The 19,891-nt window shown below is 47.6% G+C and overlaps 1 protein-coding gene across 1 annotated transcript; it reads right to left on the reverse strand.

The window, feature by feature from the left end:
• Nucleotides 1-1,173: 1,173 nt before the first annotated feature.
• TNFSF4 (TNF superfamily member 4) lies at nucleotides 1,174-18,112 on the reverse strand. Its single transcript, XM_037035174.1, has 3 exons — nucleotides 17,547-18,112; nucleotides 3,380-3,428; nucleotides 1,174-1,918 (listed from the first exon to the last, which is right to left on the reverse strand). The coding sequence occupies exons 1-3, from the start codon at nucleotides 17,697-17,699 to the stop codon at nucleotides 1,572-1,574; spliced, it is 549 nt and encodes a 182-aa protein (XP_036891069.1). The 5' UTR covers nucleotides 17,700-18,112; the 3' UTR covers nucleotides 1,174-1,571.
• Nucleotides 18,113-19,891: the final 1,779 nt, after the last annotated feature.

The following is a 19,891-nucleotide window of genomic DNA, read 5'->3' on the forward strand; positions in this document are numbered from 1 at the left end:
ACCGCCTTGCAGTGCAGGACAGTGAGGGGAGGGCACAGAATCATCCAGAGAAAGCCTGTGGCATTTTGTGTACTGCATTTAAAACGGCAGGGAAATGTTGGTTCCCGTTAAAAAAAAATGTTAGCCAGAACTTGAGAATATACACAATAACTTGAAATTGGACTTGTGAAAAATCCCACTTGCCTGCTATGCCAGAAGCCTGATGCATCGAGAGGAACATTTCAATGAAACGTCAAGGGGTTGGTTGATGATGGGTCCCTCTAGTTTCACTTATCGCTGGGATCTTAGGGTGTTTCTATATAGAGATTATTGTTTTTCATAAGATACAGGGGGTGCTCAGTGTCTTTGACATGACATAACATGTGATCGTGGAATTGCTTCATCTGTGAAACTAGCCATGTGATGTGTGTGCGTGTACAAGGCATGGGGGCGAGTGTTTGTCAGCATAAGCAGGAGGACGCATGTGTGTCCCTCTGGCAAACTGTGGCAAAGAGTGCGCTTTCCGCCCCAGGCTGCTTAGAGTCTTACGACTTTTCCCCTGAGCGTTCCAGGTTCACGGTTCTCCCGTGCGCTCAGGCAAACCCTCTCACTCTCCTGGGTTAGAGAACGCTTTTTCTTGGTTTTCCTTAGACGGCCAATTCAATTTTTCCCTGCATCATGTCCCCGGGGTGGGCTTTGGAGGGAGAATTTCTATTTAGAACATTTGGAGGCTGGGAGAGTGGTNAGAGTCTTACGACTTTTCCCCTGAGCGTTCCAGGTTCACGGTTCTCCCGTGTGCTCAGGCAAACCCTCTCACTCTCCTGAGTTAGAGAACGCTTTTTCTTGGTTTTCCTTAGACGGCCAATTCAATTTTTCCCTGCATCATGTCCCCGGGGTGGGCTTTGGAGGGAGAATTTCTATTTAGAAGATTTGGAGGCTGGGAGAGTGGTAAAGAAAGCGAGCCCAGAGCACGGAGTCAGCCTTAGCTGCCTGTCTCCACCAAGTCCAGACAGCTGTTGACAAGGGGATCTTCCTTCTGAACTTCACCAAACAGGAGGTATTCAGGCAGCAATCAAACCGCAACCAATTCCATGTTGGAGAGGCAGCGTCGGCTATCAGGAGTTGGGCCACACCCCCTTCGGCAGACTCATCACCCCCCTTCCCAGGTCCTCCACATGTTGACAGTGCCAGGTGTCAAGTGTCCAGCAAATGGCAGTCCAGTGTCTTTGCCAATAGAGCAAGTTCATTAGGAGTTTCCTGCCCAGTGAAAACGGTGAGTCTTCAGGAGGAGGCACCTACTTTCTCATCCCACAGAGGCACCGAGGAGGCCCCTGAGAAGCTTGAGGCACAAGGTGAGGGATGAGGGCTGAGTCATTTGGTAGGTATGAGGATAAATAAAGTTAAATGATACATAAAATAAGTCTTAAATATCCCTGAGTAGGGGTGGGGAATCTTCCAGTCACATCCTGTGTGACCGCAGATGGGGCTGAGCTGGGACGACTCCTCGACTCCCCAGGAAGAGCCAGTGTCCCCTGCTCACCCTCAGTGTGGCGTTTGTGCTTGGCGCTGGCCTACATGCAGGCATCAGGTCCTCATTCAACACAGTATCCATCAGGAGTTTGGTGAATGAGGATTAACTCCCCCCCATTCACCTGGATGTCTCCATACGAGGTATTATGAGTGGTCACGTTCAAGTAGACTTTGTCCTTGTAAGCCAGAAAGGCCACGGTGACGGAGTTGACAAATGTGACCTTGCTCAGGGAGAAGAGCGATTCCAGGTTTTTCCGGTAATAAAGGTTGAGGTTGATCTCCTGGGAGAAGTAGCCCTTTATGGAGATGAGATAAAACCCGTCACATTTGATGGGGATTGAGTTGTCTTGCACTGTCATGGTCTCCTCGCTTAGGGATGTGAGGAGGCAACCTTTGTCGCCGTCACAGCCTAAGGGGAGTAAGACAAAAAGAAGAAGGAAAAAAGAATGATTCCTTAGCACAGCTTTGGACCACAACCTTCCAACGTGTCTAGAAACATATGAAGAGACAGCAACAGGGAGAGATTTTGAGAAGGGTAAGAGGAAGCGAGCATCGTGCTTTGTCTGTGGAATGGAAGAGGACACAGCTAGTGCTGGTACCCAAGAGAGTTCCCGATGGGGCTGGGATTCAAGGGCTGCGAGATTAAAGCAATTGTTGGTCGTTGCAACAGTCCTGTGGCAGGAAACGGGGCTTGCAGGTGTCCCTGATTTTCAAAACCAGGAGGGACTGGCAACTTCAGGGTTTTCTTTCCTGCTCAGTGGCTCTGAGAGCAAAGGGGGATGGGAGGGCCACTTGCCAGGTCCTGTGCACCATCTCCACACAAAGCCATTGCTTCAAGCTCTTCCTATTCTCTCTCCATCTGACTGTGCGATGCACGTTTTTCACACACTGTGGGCATTGCGCTGCTAAACAGCACTGAGTGGCCTTTGCCAGCAGCCACTAAAGCTTAAGGATGCCGCTGCGTGCAGAATGTCGGTGAGCTCAGACTCTGCTCGCAGGAAGGAGGGGACAGCACTCAGGAACATAGACCTGCCTCTCCCTTCAGTTTTGTGTTGCTAGTTTCTCCTGGAATGTGCCCTGGGAGGAATTGCTTCACCAGAGAAGGAAAAGGAAGAGGAGGAGGTGGAGGAAGAGGAAGAGGAGGACACAGAGTAATGGCCTTGGTAACCTTGTGTGGAGCCATTCATTCCAAGTGTAAGCCCCAAAGTCTAAATTTCTTTCCTCTTTCATCGGCTGCATTATGGCTGGGCAACCCCATCTCAGAGTTCCCACTCTGGCCTGTGTCCCCACTGCTGGACCCGATTCAGTCACTCTTGCTTTGTACCAGTCCCAGGGGGCATGCTTGGAATTGCAGAGGAAGGCCACTTATGGAGGGCAAGACATACATTCCTCAGGCTCAGGAGAACTTAGAAACCAATGAATAGCCTTGAAGAAACTACTGGTGGGCGTCCTCGTGTTAATCGTGGATCTAAGTCACGATCTCCTGGTAGTTCGTGAGAGTTAACTCATTAAGGTAATAATCTTGTCCTATGCTAAAAATGATGTGTCTCACAGACCATCTTGTAAGAAGTAAAGTCTTAGTTTCCTAACCTAAAAAAAATTAAGAATAATTCTTACTCAGATGGTTCCTGGAAGGATTAGTGAGATATCTACAAGAATTCATACAGTGGCAAGCAGATTTGGTAACTAATGACTCCCCCTTTTTTTCCTTTATAGACCTTCTTTGTCCCCAACAAGAACAACACACAGGGTCCAGCAATTCCAGGATTGAATGCTTCCCTGTGAAAGGGTGAGACCTTGGGTTGTGGAGCAGGTGAAGAGACTGGAGAGGAGAGTCTTTAAAAAAAAGTAAACTTTCAACAATACTTACTGGTAAATTGTGCTCTGATCCTTTGAACTGGAGGATACTGAGGCGGCACCTGAAGGAGGAAAAAGGACATGTTTTTAGGAAAATAAAATAGTGAATGAATGGAATTGACAAATCATATTTTATGACACAGGAGTGTAATAGCCAAGAGAGGAAGTGACTTGCTGAAGACTTGTTTTTTTTCCATGAAGATTAGACCCAGGCTGCCTGCTGGGTCCCCCTACCCCCGGCTTCTCTGTAATTGTTCTTGAGATGAGTTAGGAGTGTTCTGCTCTTCCGTGCGAGCATCTAAGGTCTGTGCTCGTCCATGTCAAACTTTCCTTTGGCTCACTGGGTCCCAGAGCATTTGATAGCCATCTGGTCCAGAAAGCCATTCAGTTGCACAGATCCATCCCCTTGTGGAGAAGGCTGGGACCAATCAGTCCGCCTTGGCCACCGACTCCCAGAATGCACTGGGAGTGAGTTCTGGATGTTTCCTGGCTATAACACAGGAGTCACAGTGTTTTATATTCAGGGCACACAGGCCGTAAAAACTGATCTAACCCTTCTGAGTTCAGTGCGTGCATGTGTAGCTTTTTTTAACGTTGGGTTTTTCCCTTCTCTTTAACAGCTTGGAAAAAAATCGAACTTGGACCCAGAGACTATTCCACAGTAAGAAAGAAGAGAGGAAGCCTGGTGGATAAAGTGCTGCAGTTAACTCATGGTGAAAACGGGTTCAATAAGGAGCAAACTCCAAAATATATAAAGCAAAAAAAGGGCAAAAGGTGGGATTATGTATAAAGTATATTCCTACATATTAAAAAAATAAAAATGATGCTGGCGTGGGCACTGAATCTATCTGAAAGGATACACAAAACACTGCTTGCAAATGTCACCTCTGCAGAAAGGAATCGAAAGCCTAAGGTCAAAACCAGGAAGGACCCTCACTTTCCACGGTCTACTTTGTCATATTTTTTAAAAGTTTGTGCCATGTGCTTCGGTCACCTACCGAAGAAGGAAACAGAAATAAAACACTGCTCCTGCGGCCTGCCAAGAGCAACAGCTTGCTCCACAGGACACCGTTTGGCTAGAAGTCCCAACAGGATAGAGGTTTGGCTAGAAGTCCCAACAGGATGGAGGCGTGGGGAGGAATTTGTTTTCATGCCCTGGGGTGCGGAATCCCCACCTCCCACTCCCTGGCGGATGAGTAACTACAGTCAAGTGGATTCCTCTGGCGACTGCCCACAGGCGTGAGGAATCCCCTACTTCCCAAGGAAATCAAAGCACAAGCCTTACCAAGCTGAAACCGAGAGGCGGTGGAGGCAGAAGAGACGCTTGGAGCCCTGCGAGTTCAGGGAGGAGCACATGCGGAGAGGCGTTTGTTACCTTGGGGTGGCTTGGGATAAGTCTTTGGCCCTCTCCCCTTTCTGAACTGTGTGTTGGGGCTGAATGGGTGTCCTTTGGGCACCGTTCTGGGAGAAGGCCTCTTAGAAGGCATTTTACCCTATCACCCCAATCCCCTGGCATAAATAGAAGCCCCTCTGTTCAAGCAAGTTGGTCGAAGCATGTGTGACCGCCTTGTTAAAGTCGGAGGGTGCAGGGCTTGGCCAGTGGTAACTTGGGTTCTAATGGAGCCAGGCAGGAGTGATGTCATCTTAGGCAAGATTCCTGACTGCTCTAGACATCCGTCTTCTCATCTTTAACAATGACTGGAAGATCAAGACATCCTGTCCAGCACTAACCCTCACGATCCAGGTTTCTGCAGTTGCAGCCCCAAGCCAGTTTTAATAAAAGAGGAGAAATAAAAATGAGACTTTCTCATCCCCAAACTGACGCCAAGCCCTCTGATCTCAAGCCCCTGTGGTTGGATTATTTGACTGAAGCAAAATCTCCGAGTGGTTTCTGCAATCCAAAGAGCTCCCCAGTCATTTTGAAGCACCCTGATAAACATAAGGGTGGTAGTGACCCAGGGGACGTCCTCTGGGACCAAGATGCCGAGAGGCTGCCGGGAGAGCACGCGTGACTTCCTCTCTTGGTGGAGCTACTGGAACTCCAGCCTGAGGCTTTCTGTTCCTTCTCCTTGCGGCCACCTGGTGCTGGAAATAGGCACATGCCCAGAAATCTCCAGCGCTGGTCCCACGGAGCTGAGGCAATATTGTGAAACCACCTCAGAGGCCCTTCCTCTTGCTCCCAGCCCCACCAACCTTTCCCCCTCACCCTTCATTCCCAATGACTTCATGTCGACTCCCCCATTGCCTAGAAACACCCCCACAGTGCCCCATTCAAGGTCCCCCGTGGCCTGGCTCCAACCTCCTGACCAAACCTGATTGCCACACATATCCTTTCTCTGTCTTATGCCCTAGCCAACCATTTTCTCTAATGTCTCTGCCCTCACTCAGAGCCTGGAAAGACGAGACAGAGGATGTAGGCTTGAGGGTCAGATTCGGTTCGAACCAGGACTCCTCCGGTTTTGTGAATTTGGAAATGTTCTATGCCACCCCTGAGCTTTAGCTCTCGTGCCCGTGACCATGAGGCCCACTGCTGTTGGGATATTCCCAGGAGATGACTGTGCCGGGGCGACAAGAGAACACATATGAAAGCACCGAGCAGTTGTCCGGGCACCTGGTGAGCTTTCGAAAATTCTTGCTTCCTTTGTTCCAGGCAACAAGAATGTCCCTCCATCTTCGGGGACTCTGCCGTTTCTGTTCCCTTGGCTTCACTTATGACCTCAATCCCAGGAGGGAAACTTGAACTCTGGGCTGTCCCTCTGCCCTCTCCTGGTGAGGTCATGGTGAGAACACCACCAGCTGACCTGCTATGTGCGCCAACTTCTCCTTTGCTCCCAGCTGGGCGTTGCAGTGGCCCAGGGAATGGAATACCGACAACACCTTCCTTGTGCTTCTTCCTCACTCCGAATTGGAATGGGGTGGAAGGGGTGTTTGTGTGCCACGAAGAAAATCCTACTGGAATGGATGGCTGGAGCTGAACCCCTTCCCTTCCGTGGGCCTCCATTTCTTCATGTGGAAAATGCAAAGTTCACCTAGAAGATGACTCCTGGTGCACCTGTGCTTCCGGAAAAGTGTCTCATTCAACTTTCGGGACCTTGCTTCTGGTGTGCGGATTGGCAGGAGTCTGACTGTCTTTCGACATTTTCCATTTTCCTAGTGTCTGCAGAAGGTCTGAGGATTTTGCTTTTCTTGCTATAAAAGACAACCACGTTTATGCGTGGGTAAAATAAAATATCTTCTCACATTTACCCTTACGAAAGTATTTGTCTGAGGGTCCAGGATTAATTTGAATTACTTTCATCATCAATACCGAACATGATTAAAATATTGCATTTTAGATAGTTGTCAAAATATTCAGGTAGATCTCAAAATACCCCAGAGGTTCTCCGGAAAAGATCTCCTCAGCCAACCGCAAGAAGTGGTCTCTGCGGTGCAGCTTGGAAAAACCTTTCGCCAGGCTCTGATTGGGTGCCACTGGCTGGATCTGGGGCAGCAGGCCCGTGGACAAGCATGAAGCAGGCAGCACGCAGGTGCTGCAAGGAAGACGCAGATGTAGGTCCTTTTCTGGCCTCTCCCAGCCCCTTGACCACTGAGCTGTCTGAGAACAGCTCATGCCCAGCAGTCTGTGCCATGGTCCCCCCAAAAAGGCAATACTTGTTTCAAGAGCTCATCTTTGGAGAGAGTTTCTAATTCTGACTTGGTGGGATGTGGCATGAGGCTGCCAACCCTACATACACTCACTTGACCTTTGTCCTAGAGCGAGGTATCATGGGCAGGGGGGAAGGAGACTCAATAAGCATGAAACCAGGACATGGACTCTACGTTCACTCTGCGGGCCTTGCCTGCCCTTCCTCGCTTGGTACCTGGTCAACCATGTCAGCATCTCAGGTGGGAGTTGGGTAGGGTGGGAGTGAGTGGAGCATGGGGGAGGGAAAACAGGTCTGTGATGGGGACTCCCCAGTTCACCATGCTACCTCCACTGGGATGTGAACATTGCACCAGCCCCTGACCTTGGGCACCATGTCAATCAGAGGAGACTTGAGAGCTCATGAAAACACACCCCACAAGTTCTCAGGGTGCATCTCCAGGAGCCTCTGAGGGACGATGGAATTTTCTATACTTAGCCTATACTAGGCAGGGAAGCAAGACTCTCGTCCTGGGGAAGTAAGTGCGTGTTCAGCAGAAACAATCCTTACCAAGAAAAAGGCTTCACTTCTGCTCGGGGAACTTCAGAACCCCACTCAGAGAGAGTACTAGGAAGAATGGGCAAAAGCCATTTCTTTGCCCAAGGAGACTTCCATATCCAGAAAAACCTTTCCTGAAAGTGAAATATCTTAAAAACAAAGATGTGTGGCTTTGAAAACCTCATTGAATAAAGAGTCTGTTGGGATTTAATGAACACAAAGAAAGGGAACTTCAATTTTCATCTTTCTCCTTCCCCACCCTTCACCATGGCCGCCAATACCTTTTTGCTACGAGCTCTCTCTGAACCTTCATTCTCCACTGCCCAATCCATGTGATATCCTAACACAGCGCCCCCCCCAACTCTTCCATTCTTCCTGTCCAAGTTAGCAATGGCTATCTCACAGAGAGGCTGCTATTCACTGACCCCATCCTCTCTGTCTCAGAGAACAAAGACCGTGGTTTCATTGTCCTCATTGCTTAGCAAGGAACAGATTTCTAAGAGGCATCTCAGGTCTTTAGGTGAACAACCAGATAACCCAAAAGCATCGGTGTGACATGAACACACCTGCAAAATTATGTGATTGGCCAAACGCAACCAACTTTTTGTAGCGTCGAGGGGAAGATTTCTCTTTCATCTGGGTTTCCCTTTCTGCATGAACTGGGGAAGTCCTCAAAGCACAGCGACAGAGGCATCTGCCAAAACATTTCTAAGAACTCACTTCCTCATCTCGGTGGTTGGGTGGGTCTGCACCATAACATCCTTGTAGCAGCTTAGTTTCTAAGCAACTGGAAGGGTCGGCTGGCAATGGACCCATTATATTATCATAAATCTTATCCTGCCTCAAACATGGCAGCATTCAGCAGGTAAACGTCTGCTACACTAAGGTGGAACTTAGCCCCTTAGACTAGTCCTGGGCCTTCCCTAGTGACTTCCTAATTGCGTGGTATCTGACACTGGCGTTAACCAACATCCCCCATTGCTCAGGTTTTTAAAAATTGCCCTTGAGGACAAAGGGAATTGCAGAATTCCTATAATCGATATCTCTCTCCTTGGAGTCCCTTGTTCCCCAACTCATTTGCTATATGAAAAGGAGAGGTTAAGCCTTGGAAAGGCAACCTAGAAACATGGACCAGACATTGGGCTGAGAATCGAGACCTCTGGGTCTGGTCTGGGGCCAGAACAAGTCCTTTCCCTCCCTCAGTTTCTAATCGCCTCACCTTGACATCCAACCTCAGCTGAGATGGTGGAATAAACAGCATCAAAGGACCCTTCTGCATCAGAGATTGAGCAAATCACAACATCCAAAAAAGCAACCTCAGGGGTTGGGTGAACAGAAGACCTTTTCAACACAGTGAACCCTCTGCTGTCCCGGAAGCAGCAGGCTTCCTCTTCTCCCTCCACCCCCAGCTCTGCTGGTGATTAATGAACAACCAAGAGTAGCTCTAGTGGCGTTTGCGCAATGAAGCTCTTAATAACCCTGAACCTGCGCTCTGAGGGGAACTGAGGTTGGTGAGCACTAAAAATCAGCACAGAATCGCAATGGGAAGACGATGGTGGCGGTGACAATAATGACAATGACGTTTATAACCAAAGCCTCACAGAATCGCAATGGGAAGACGATGGTGGCGGTGACAATAATGACAATGACGTTTATAACCAAAGCCTTCCTGATACACACAAAAGAGGAACAAAGCGCCTAACGTAAAAAAAAAAAAAATGTAGGCTCACTTTAGGATCTCAGTCAGGAAACTAGGCATTGAAGCTGGTGGCCGGCTTTCTGTGAAAGTTTCCACCAAAGGCTGTACTCTACTTGGGTATCCACTGCATATCACACACTGTGTTATTGCTGCTTCACTCGTCTTCTTTCAACACGGGGCTGGACACTCTGGGAGAGCAAGGAAGACCATATCTTGCCCACCAATGTCCCCCCGTGTGTCTGAGAGGCAACCAACACTACACAGATGCTGTTGAGTAAGCAAAGGAGTTTTTACTTATTTTGGTGTGTAGTGTGTTTAATGATGTCTCCCCCAAAATCCATGTCCACCTGGACCCTCAGGACAAGACTTTATTTGGAAACGAGGTCTTTGTGTATGTAATTAGTTGAGTTCATATAAACTCCACTAGAATGGGATCCGCCCTAAATCCAAGATGAATTCTATGCCTAAGCGAAGAGGAGAAGACACAGAATGTACAGGAAAGACGCTCATGTGAAGACAGAGGCAGAGATGGGGGTGATGTGGCTGCAAGCCAAGGTCTGCCGCCAGCCAGCAGAAGCCCAAGGAGGCAAGGAAGCATTCTTCCCTAGAGCCTTCAGAGGGTGCATGGCTCTGCCAACACTCTGATTTTGAACTTCTGTGCTCCAGAGCTATGAAAAAACAAATCTCTGTTGCTTTAAGGCACCAAGTTTTGGTAAATGGTTGTGGCAGCTCTTGGAAATTAATACGTGATTTTACAGATATTTGTATAGAGTGTGCAAATCACACTAGCACATGAAAGTAGATCTTTGAATCAGAGCCCGATAGAACTGGAAAGGTCTGGGGGAATTAGTCTAAGCCTCTTACTGTTAAAAAAGGGGGGGGGGGTGGAAATAAAGCTCAGAGGGAGTAAATGATGAGCTAGGTCCCATTTCTCTTCCATGAACATATCACATATGCTTTGCTCTGCTGTTTCAAAATAATCCCTAAGGTTTTCTGTAATTGTTAAAGCCTCGTGGATTATGTTATCTACATTTGTAAGTACATTTAAATCTCTCTTAAAAAGAATCTTTCTTCAGTCTCTCTCGGGTCATAAGTCTCTCCAACTTATTTTCAAATACAACTGCTGGCAGAAAAAGAAAATAGGTTTTAAAAATAAAACAGCCAGCCAAAATTCTTAAAGCATAGAATCATGAAGTCACAGCCAAGGGCAATGAAAAGAGACAGGACTAGCATGCAGACATAGTCTTCATGTCGAACCCTGCTTGACCTTTCAACACCAACCTAGACAAGTCTGTGACGCCTCCAATTTCCTCACTGTAAAACTGCGCACAAGGAAGTCTCTGTCTTCCTCCAAGGTCATGGTGAAGAAGTAAGAACAGAATCAGGGAAAAGATCTGCAAAAACCAGAGACCGTTGTTGTAGGTGACTGACACCAGGTGTGATTGAGGGGTCAATCCGCACCCCCAAAGGGGTTCCTAGTCTTCTTGTACCGTGCACAGGGTCAGATTAAGGCCTTCAGGGGCCTTGGAAGCTAAAAACATTAAGTACTCAACACACAAGTAATTCAAAATATAATTGACATTATTGAACTGGAAACTAGGTGTTTTACAGCTTATTCTATAACCCCAAAAGGTTTTTATACTTGCCCTTAATGACATCCTCAGATGCTCCTTGATCACTTTTGTCATGTTAATTGTTACTTTCCTCCTGACCTTTGTAGGTTCCCTGGCCCATCCCTGAGGTCCCACCACTGAAAGTTCACGGCGGGGGGGGGGGGGGGGGGGGGGGGGGGGGGGGGGGNGGGAGGGGGGCGGGGGGAGTGCCCACAGTTCCCCACATAGACAATGCAACACTTCGGGAACGAGGTTTGCCACCCACAGGCCCTCGTTCAATTAGTACTGGAGGAATTAAAGTGTGGGCCTATTGTCCTTTCCCTGTCTGTCGGAGTGTGTTCTTTAATAACATGTAATAGCAGTTACATGTTAATCAAAGCTAGAAAAAAATTATACAAATTAATAACCCACCTAAAGTGCATTTCAGAATAAAAGTTCTACTGAAAAGAAAATAATCAACGACAATAATCCCTTCTCGTCTGTTGGGGATAGGCTCCAAGGCTCCCAGGGAGTGCCCCAAACCTCGGATGGGGTGTGATATCAAACCCTAAACATACTATGTTTATCCTACACTCGTACGCCTATTCATGGTGAGGAGGCGCTTTCTGGCTTCTCTTTGGCATTTCCAAATTGCCAGCATCACTACTCTTGTTCTTTGGGACCACAATGAAGTAAAATACAGGTGACCTGAACACAAGCCCTGAGATGCTCAACCGTAGACCCCCCCAAAACGGGGGCAGCAAGGACGTGAGTAGCGGGCCAGGAGTGTGCACAGCTGGGGTGATGCTGAGCAAAGCGACGGTTTGCACCCCAACCCCCAGCTGGACCCTTGGGGATTTGGTCACACTAGTCAGAAAGGTGCACGGTTTAAAACCTAGGAATCATTTCTTTCTGGAATTTTTCCTTTAATATTTTGAGACCACGGTTGAACGCGGATAACTGAAACCACAGAAAGCAGAACAGCATGAGGAGGTTGGGGGAGGGTTGGGAGTGACTATATCTGTCACACAGTCCAGTGTTTCCAGAACTGGGAAGCGGGCCGCACCCTTCTCTGAGATACAATTGTCTGCCCTGCTTTGCAGCCCAGTCATTGGAGAATTGGATGCGGGAAGGCCCTGGCTGGTGTGGCTCAGCGGGGGGGCTTCATCCTGCAAACCGAAGGGCTCTCATGTTCCCGGGTCAGGGCACAAGCCTGGGTTGCAGACCAGGTCCCGGGTTGGGGCGCGTGCGAGAGACAACCCATCAATGTTTCTCTTCCTTTCTCTCTCCCTCCTTTCCTCTCTCTCTAAAAATAAGTAAATAAAATCTTTAAAAAAGAAAAGAAAGTGGTGGGGGAGGCACTTTATACCCTAACAAATTCTCCCCTTTCATTCTTTGTCCCCTAAGGCAGCATGAACTTTCTCTAGAGGTCTACATTCAAAAATGCTAGAATTATTCCAAAGATTGTTTCTTACCCTAAAAACTACGGTAAGGAAGTCCGAGCCCATGCAATGGAGGGTAACCCATATTATGGTACACTTTCCGAGATTTGAGGTAGGGTGAGTGTGTGCGTGCCCATACCTGCACCCGGGCTGCAGTGTACACACCTCAGTGGTGACACACTTTAGGAAGGGTGTCCATGAGTGATCATAACCGTCCCAGCATTTCCAAAGCTCTGTACCACGATTGCGCCTCACATCAGCCAAATTCCGGTTTCAAAAAGTGATTCAACTAACGCTCAGGGAATTTCGGGGAATTTACGTTAAAGACTGGGCTGCACCGGGGCCTCCTAGTTTCTGACCCCCCATGCTCTCTTCTCTCCTCAGTGCCTCCCTCGGAGCCCCGAGAAGGAATTCCACACTCGTGTGTAAGGAAGTGTTCAATTCCTTCATTTAAAAAGATCTGGCTAGCCAAAGTACGGTGGCCACAAAGAAAATACATGAGCCCTAGGAGGTCAGGGAACCCGATTCATGCCAACACCGCCATAGGCTTCCTCTGTGACCACGGATGCAAAACAAGCTTTTGTAACTCAGCTATACCTTTTCATTCGCGAAATACTGGCGAGCACTGTATGTGCCGCCTCTCGCCTAAATGACTCCAGGACATTAACGTTCGTTTCCCATGGATGCAGGGTCCCCAGCAGGGTGGAGGGCACAGGTTCTCTGAGAGCGAAGGGTGCAGAAGTGATTGCTGTTAAAAGACACAGGGTTGGAAGGGCAGGTGGCCAGCTCCGGGGCAGGGCTGGGTTGAGGTCGGAGCCATGGGGTCAGGAGATCGTATCCCTACCTCTATCGAGAGAGCCCCTCTGCTGAACCCCCACCTCTTCTCCGTGTGTTTCCAGATACGGAGTCCAGCACAAATAACACCCCCTTTTCCTTACACAATCTTTTATGACAAAATCATAAGCATGTAGGTCTGTGACGCAACACTGTCCCACTCAAGCACATCGTGTGACATTTTAGGTGAAATGTTCAAATGAAAACTATCAATTATTACACGCATACTCTTACCCTACCAATGACACTCAAGCAGGCGTTATTTCTGCCGGACTCTGTGTGGGGACCTATGTCACATTTTCCAGCAGGATCCCTGCACAAATTCTTTTGTCCTGTCTTGAGTGCGTGGGTCCGTACCTATATCAAAGTTTTCCATTTACAGAATATCACCGCTGTGGGAACAATACGAGGCCATGCTGATAGTGTTGATCCTTTTACACCAGGGCGAGCCCTTGGCTTCCCAAGAAAAGTTTTCTTATCTGAGTTCAAGAAAAGAGTCAACGCTGTTTAAGCCACCCGAAAATGGTTCGTTTTACCGTGGCGCCCTCTAGTGCTGATGAGGTCAGATTCACTTTCTATCCGGAGAACTACGTAGACCACAGAAGAGAAGCGAAATTTGGAAAAGCAGTAATTTGGGTGATTTTTGCCTGTGTTTTCTTTTGCATAGAATGGAAGGAAGCGTGTTCCCTGGCATGAGTCACAAGACCCTTTCCAGTTTTATACTCCTCCATGCTGCCCGGGACACTCAATGTGTCCCATCTGGAGCAACTTGCTGCTCCGCCTAGAAAGCCTTCCACCGCCTTCCCCACCACCGCCGTCCCTCGGGCCTGTTTGAAGACGACTCCTTCTACTACCAGCTGAAGCATCACTTCCTCCCCAGCTCTTGGTTTCTTGGCCGTAAGTAGACTACCTCAAATCTGCTCAATAATCCAGTGATTCTGTACGTTCTTATTCGTTCCCCTTTTAAGACTCTCCAAATACTAAACGACAAATCGGTTCAATACATCAGATGCCACTTTGTAATTCTCATAGACCTGCTTATGAAATGTAAATTCAGTTGCCTTGAAAATCACTTATTTGCATTCCTGTCATTTTTTTTTTAAAAAAAAAAGAACTTCTAAAAATTTGTTAGATTACACGGGAGCACACTTAAGTTGAGTAATCTGAGGTAAGAGTTTTAGGCAAAAGAAAAAGACATTTGTTTTCTCCCTAAATGATGCAAACAGAAGTCCGAGTTATAGCCTGAAACTTCACCACGAAACTGTAAGTTCTACTTCTGACCATCACGACTGATGAACTCACTTTCCAGGTTCCTCTACTTCTGTTTTGCCCAGCCGTCAGCATGAGGAGAATGTAAACCTTGAGCCAGGAGATTTCCTGAAGAACTGTCACTGAAAGCACTCACAGCAATATGCTGTGAAAGGGGGATCCAGATCCTGGGAGACCCTGGCTTCAGAAGCCCCTGTACACAGACCTACATTTCTGCCGTTGTCCCCAGCTGAAGTGCCAGGGAAGACTGGAAGCTTAACGCTTTGAGCAGCAGCCCCGATAAATGTCCAAACCGTGTGTACTGCTTTGGGTGACAGAAGCATTCAATTGTATGATTTGTACCATAGATATTCTTCTAGCATCCACTTCTTTCCTCCTTCTAAATAAGGTATTTCGCTAAAGCCAGAATCGGTTATTTAGACATGGAGCTAGCATACAAAGAAGTACAAATTACTAATATATGTGCAAATTGAATTCCCCCCAATCCCTTCTTACGAAATTCATCAGCTCAGACACAAAAATCTGCTTGCTTGCATTTCGTATTTCTCAAAACCTTGTATCGATGACTATAAAGCACGTGCCTACAGGACATTAAACTGGAAGAGATCTTTCTGGTCATTTTATCCAAATGCTCACATGGGAGGTAAGACAAAGCCCAAAGAGGGAAGTACCGTGAAGGAGGGTGAAAACTCTATCTTTTCTTTTCCTGACATCCCGGAATGAGAACTTCTGCTTGGCACATAAGTCAACCTGATGTGACAGTCGCAAGGGAGGTGACAGTCACATCTGTGTTCTCACAGAGCCGTCTGTGCGGGCAATTCTTTTATAAGGCAGAAATCAAATCTAAAACACGACGGGGGAAGTATGATGATTCACCAAGTACCTTTCTCCTACAATTAAAAAAAAAAAACAAAACCAGCTTCCCTGGGTAAATGACAAATGGGTCAGCTCTCTTTCACACCCCACACAGACAAGTCTGCAAAGTAGAGGGGTGTTTTGCATCCCATCCTTCAGCCAGAATTCCAAACAGTTTTATCAGTGAGTTTAGACAAATGGCCAGCTTATGTCTCTTTTTCAACAGCTACTCTGCATTCTTTTCTCTTAATCTCTCTCTCTCTCTCTCACACACACACACACACACACACACACTCCAGCCACCACCATCCCATCGAGCTTCAGGGAGAATACACACGGTCTACTTGTGCCATCTTTCTCCTTAATAAAGCACATGAAATTAAAATGTTAAGACCCCCTGCCCTGTGTCCTATGACAGTATGAGGAATCGCGTTAGCTAAAACAGTCTAGCTAGAAATAAAAATTTAAAAAAAAACATTTAAAGTTAGTGTCAACTGAAGAATTGCAAACACCTGTGCTCCCAACACTCTGCATCCAGAATACACGGGAGCACCTTTCTCGAGCCAACAGCCCTACAGCGCCTCCTCTGTAGGCGCCCCCGTTTCTTTTGCCAGGACCTGAGACTTCCCCGCGCGTGCCGGCATCCTGGAGACCAGCACTGCGCTCTCCTTCCAGGCCCTGTCACACAGCTGCTGGGCGACTGGCCAGGAGGGTCCTTCTCCTTCAAAGCATCCGCTGCACATTGAGAGTCCGAGGCAGCCCTGCCACCAGCCGTCTAACCGTGCAGCGTCCCTTTCGCTCCAGCCTGCCCCGAGCCCTCATTGAGCTTCGACTGGAGGGGCGGAGCCGGGGGCGGGGGCGGGCACCTGTCCTGGCTTTTCGTCGTCGCCACTTAAGGAAATCCGTACCACTGTGGTGGTTTGAAAAAGCACGCTCTGGGCTCCCAGACCTGCTACACGCACTCAGCTGTTCTATTTTTGGTTACACTCTTTGTTTCCTTCTCGGAAGCGCCTGATTCCGGTCTGTGTCTCGGGCACCTTGCCATGGACACAGTGGGCCGCCCCCGCACCAGAGAGAGGAGGAAAGGTATGATGGGATGGAGACAGGAAGAGAATGGCGTGGTGCGCACCGGACTGCAGACGGGAGCAGGGCACCAGCTACGCTTCTGGAATTCAGGGACAGGAGCCCTCGCTGTGGTGCAGTGAACGGAACCACACCCCCCACCAGCCTCTCTGCGCGAAAAACCCCTGTTTCCGGCAGGCAAAAGCAAGCCTAGGCATCCGCTAGAACTCCACTTACCCTATCCTGGTCTCCTTTGAGATGCCCAGCCTCCGGCATGTCCATCGGAAAGAAAGTTCCTATCATCTAGTCTTTACCAGGGACAGAGTGCTTCTCTAAGCTGAAGCAACCTGCCAGGGAAACGAGAATGACCAGGCTAGCCCCAGCAAGGAGCCTGGGGAGGCTATACATGTATTTTCAGTGGAGCTGCCTGCAGTCAAAAACAGCCTTTAAATGTTTTTAAAAGACCTCATAATGTTTGCAGGTATGAACAAGAAAAATAAGAAAAAATAATGTCAATGGGACCAGAATAAAAAGAAGGAGAGATGGAAGGAATCTCTTCATTGCGTGGGGGAAATACTAGAAAAATGATCACCCACCGCATAATGTATTCGACCACATGGAAAACAGGCATAGTGAGGTCTGTACATTGTGATCGGCAGAGAAAGGCTGGGAGAATCAATGCTGCATTAAGTGGTTGGGGTGAGTGTTTGGCCGTGTGTACGTACACACGTGAACACACACACCTCTGCCTTTGACATGCACAGGTTAGCTATTTAAGAGAACTGAATAGTGGTACCTTCAGCGTTCTTTACAAAGCAGAAGCAAATGCCCCTGGGCAGCTACGGGTGGGTGGAATTGAGCTCATTCTTAGTCCCTTTTTATTTCAATCCCCTGAGCAGACACCCACTAGCGGAATGGGTAACCCAAGGCATATCAGTGGCTCGAAGCGTCAAAGTGCCAGCTCGTCAAACAGCTCCCGAATTCCTGCACTGCCACGAAAAAGCAACGGATCCAGAAGTCAGCGTCCCTGCCCTATCTCCACCGTGCCCCGGCACGGCCACTACTGAGAAAAGGGAAGGAAAAGGGAGACGAGAGAGTGTTTAACCACACTCTGCATTCCCCAGAAGGCAAGGAAAAGAAAACTTAACAATCTGGTTACCAGATTGTGCCTAGGGGACTCTTTGCTGCTGTTGGAGTGGCCATGAGCCCGAGCAGGTGGAAACACAGCGCCCTGTGTGCATCTTACCTGGGGAGCATAGAAGTGCAGGCAGATGTAGGTGAGACAAAGGAGCAGCCCCAGCCCCTGGACCACGGCGGCCACCAGCAAGAGCCTGTGTGTCGGGAATCGCCGCCCTGGTGCGTTTCTCACATTCTCATCCAGGGCTTGGACCCCTTCCATCTTCACAATCTGGATGCAGGCAAGATGAAAACCGAGCCAAAGGGAAATCTGGGGGAGAAATTGCCCTCTTCCCAGCCAAGAAGGAGAGGAACACGAAACAAGCGGATCGATCAGAAAATCCACAGAGGTGCCAGGACCAGAGATAAGTCAGAGGCAATTGAGAGAGCAGAGCGGACTCTCTCGGTTTTAACGCTGCAGGCAGGCGGGGAACTTCTTTGTGACTAATCTGAATTTCCCCTTTACTTTCTTTCTTTTTTTTTTTTCTTCTCTGGGCTTACAGGGAGTTGTTTTTGTGGCATTCCAGTTCTGATTTGAGTGATGTGAAATGACAGTCATAAAAGAATGCTGTTTTCTTAATTTCTCATTGCACCGGTAACCAAATTGTGGGCCACTTATAAGATAAAAGTCATCATCCGTTCCTGTAGGAGCTTGTCCATCCCTCCCCCTGAGGTGTCTTTAAATCCCAAAAGAGATTTAGGGGAGAATGCTGGAAACTGAGCATTGACGCCATTTGACAGATTTGGGGAGGTAGAGAGACACATACAAATCATTTTCAAAGTGAAAAAGAAGAAAATAGGATGGTGGATCATACAGAAATAAAGGAGCAAGACCCTCTAATTTTGAGCTTGGAAGGTTGCTTCCTTTCTTTGAAGTCAAGGGTAGACTCGGAACTTGGAAGATAAGGATGTTCTACCAATGGTGAGACACTACTTACTCTTTACCACTGAAATAAATGACAAAATAATTTCTAATGTCAAGTTCAAATTGACAAATATTTACTGAGCCTAGTGATAAGCCTCGTGAGGTTCTGGGTGACAAGGGATGCTGGAGAATAGCTGTGTAAGACAGAATTCCATCTCTTCTCTGGGCAAAAATGCCCCTCGGAGCGCCTCATCTGTCACTTGACAGATGTTGAAAGAGAGAAGGGAGGAACTAATATCTTGACCTCAGCAATATGAGGCTTTATATGCAACTTCGTCTTGTAGAACATGAATATGAGGTGTATTCAAAAGAGAGATTGTGGAGAAAGGTGAAGTACATTTATGATTACAGTATTAGGGACTTGAGATATGAATTAATACCTTCATGATCAGCATTATGACTTGCATTTGGAGGACATGTTGGTTTTCAGAAGTTCAAGTTTTTTTCTGAAACAAAAAAGGGAACTGAGACCATTGTGTCATAGACTCCAAGCCAAAACTAAAAGTCAAGGTCCATCCAGACTTACCTCCGAACTGTCATTTTTCACAAAGTATGTGTAACACACGGGGTGTTGAGAGGGAAAATGAAATGAAAATCAGTGCGTAGAACCAAGTCCTCATGGAACAGTTAATAGCTATAAATGGACATTAAAATGGATGACGATTTATGCATTTATTTCAAAAACTAAAAGAGTCACAGCAAAAAAATAAAAACAAAACAAAAAGCCAGCGATGCTACTGGAAAGGAGAGCAGCTGGAAAAGAAATAGCGAAAACTGTGAATGCTGAAAATTGTAGAAAATATTTTTAAATGATGGCCAAACCGATGAAAAAATACGCGTTTGCAGAGTGTACGCCTGTGCCCTGAACAGCCTCTCACTGTTAATGTCACTCCTACGAAGGACAATTGACAACTGCTATTTCCCCTCAGGGACCAGGAGGACAGTGCAACATGATGAACTGCTGCTTTGGTGTTGTTCCCCCCAAAAAGCAGAGGCTCAACTATGCCACTGTTGGAGCCAATGCTGCTCTCGTCTCCTGCTCTTCAGTCTCAGGTTGTTGTATTTTGCCTACTGGTAATTTTTGGTTGAAACTTAAGTGGTTTACATTTAATTGTTTCTTATTTCACTTATCACCACCTTATAGCCTCTTCACATTCTCTGTGGGAAGAGGGAGAATTCACGTAGAAAAATAAATATAAATTGACTTGGAAGTTCCTGGTGAGAGCTTTGGATTGACAAGCGAAGCATTTCAGAGTTCACCGTCAGGCCGGCCTAGGAGCTGGAACTCACGAACCTGCTATTAGAGAGACCGCGGACAGCATTTTGCTCCTAACTTAGGGGAAGAGTCCTCCACCTCCAAAGTTGACATGTTTTAAAGAGACCAACATGTTATCTGACTCTATGGGTAATTTTTGTATCCTCACCTGAGAACATGTTTCCATTAACTTTGAGAGGGGGATGGAGAGGAACATCAACATGAGAGAGAAACG

The sequence above is a fragment of the Sturnira hondurensis genome, unplaced genomic scaffold (genome assembly GCF_014824575.4).
Source record: "Sturnira hondurensis isolate 20B ecotype Veracruz unplaced genomic scaffold, ASM1482457v3 Scaffold0022215, whole genome shotgun sequence".
In the NCBI taxonomy this organism is placed as follows: Eukaryota; Metazoa; Chordata; class Mammalia; order Chiroptera; family Phyllostomidae; genus Sturnira; species Sturnira hondurensis.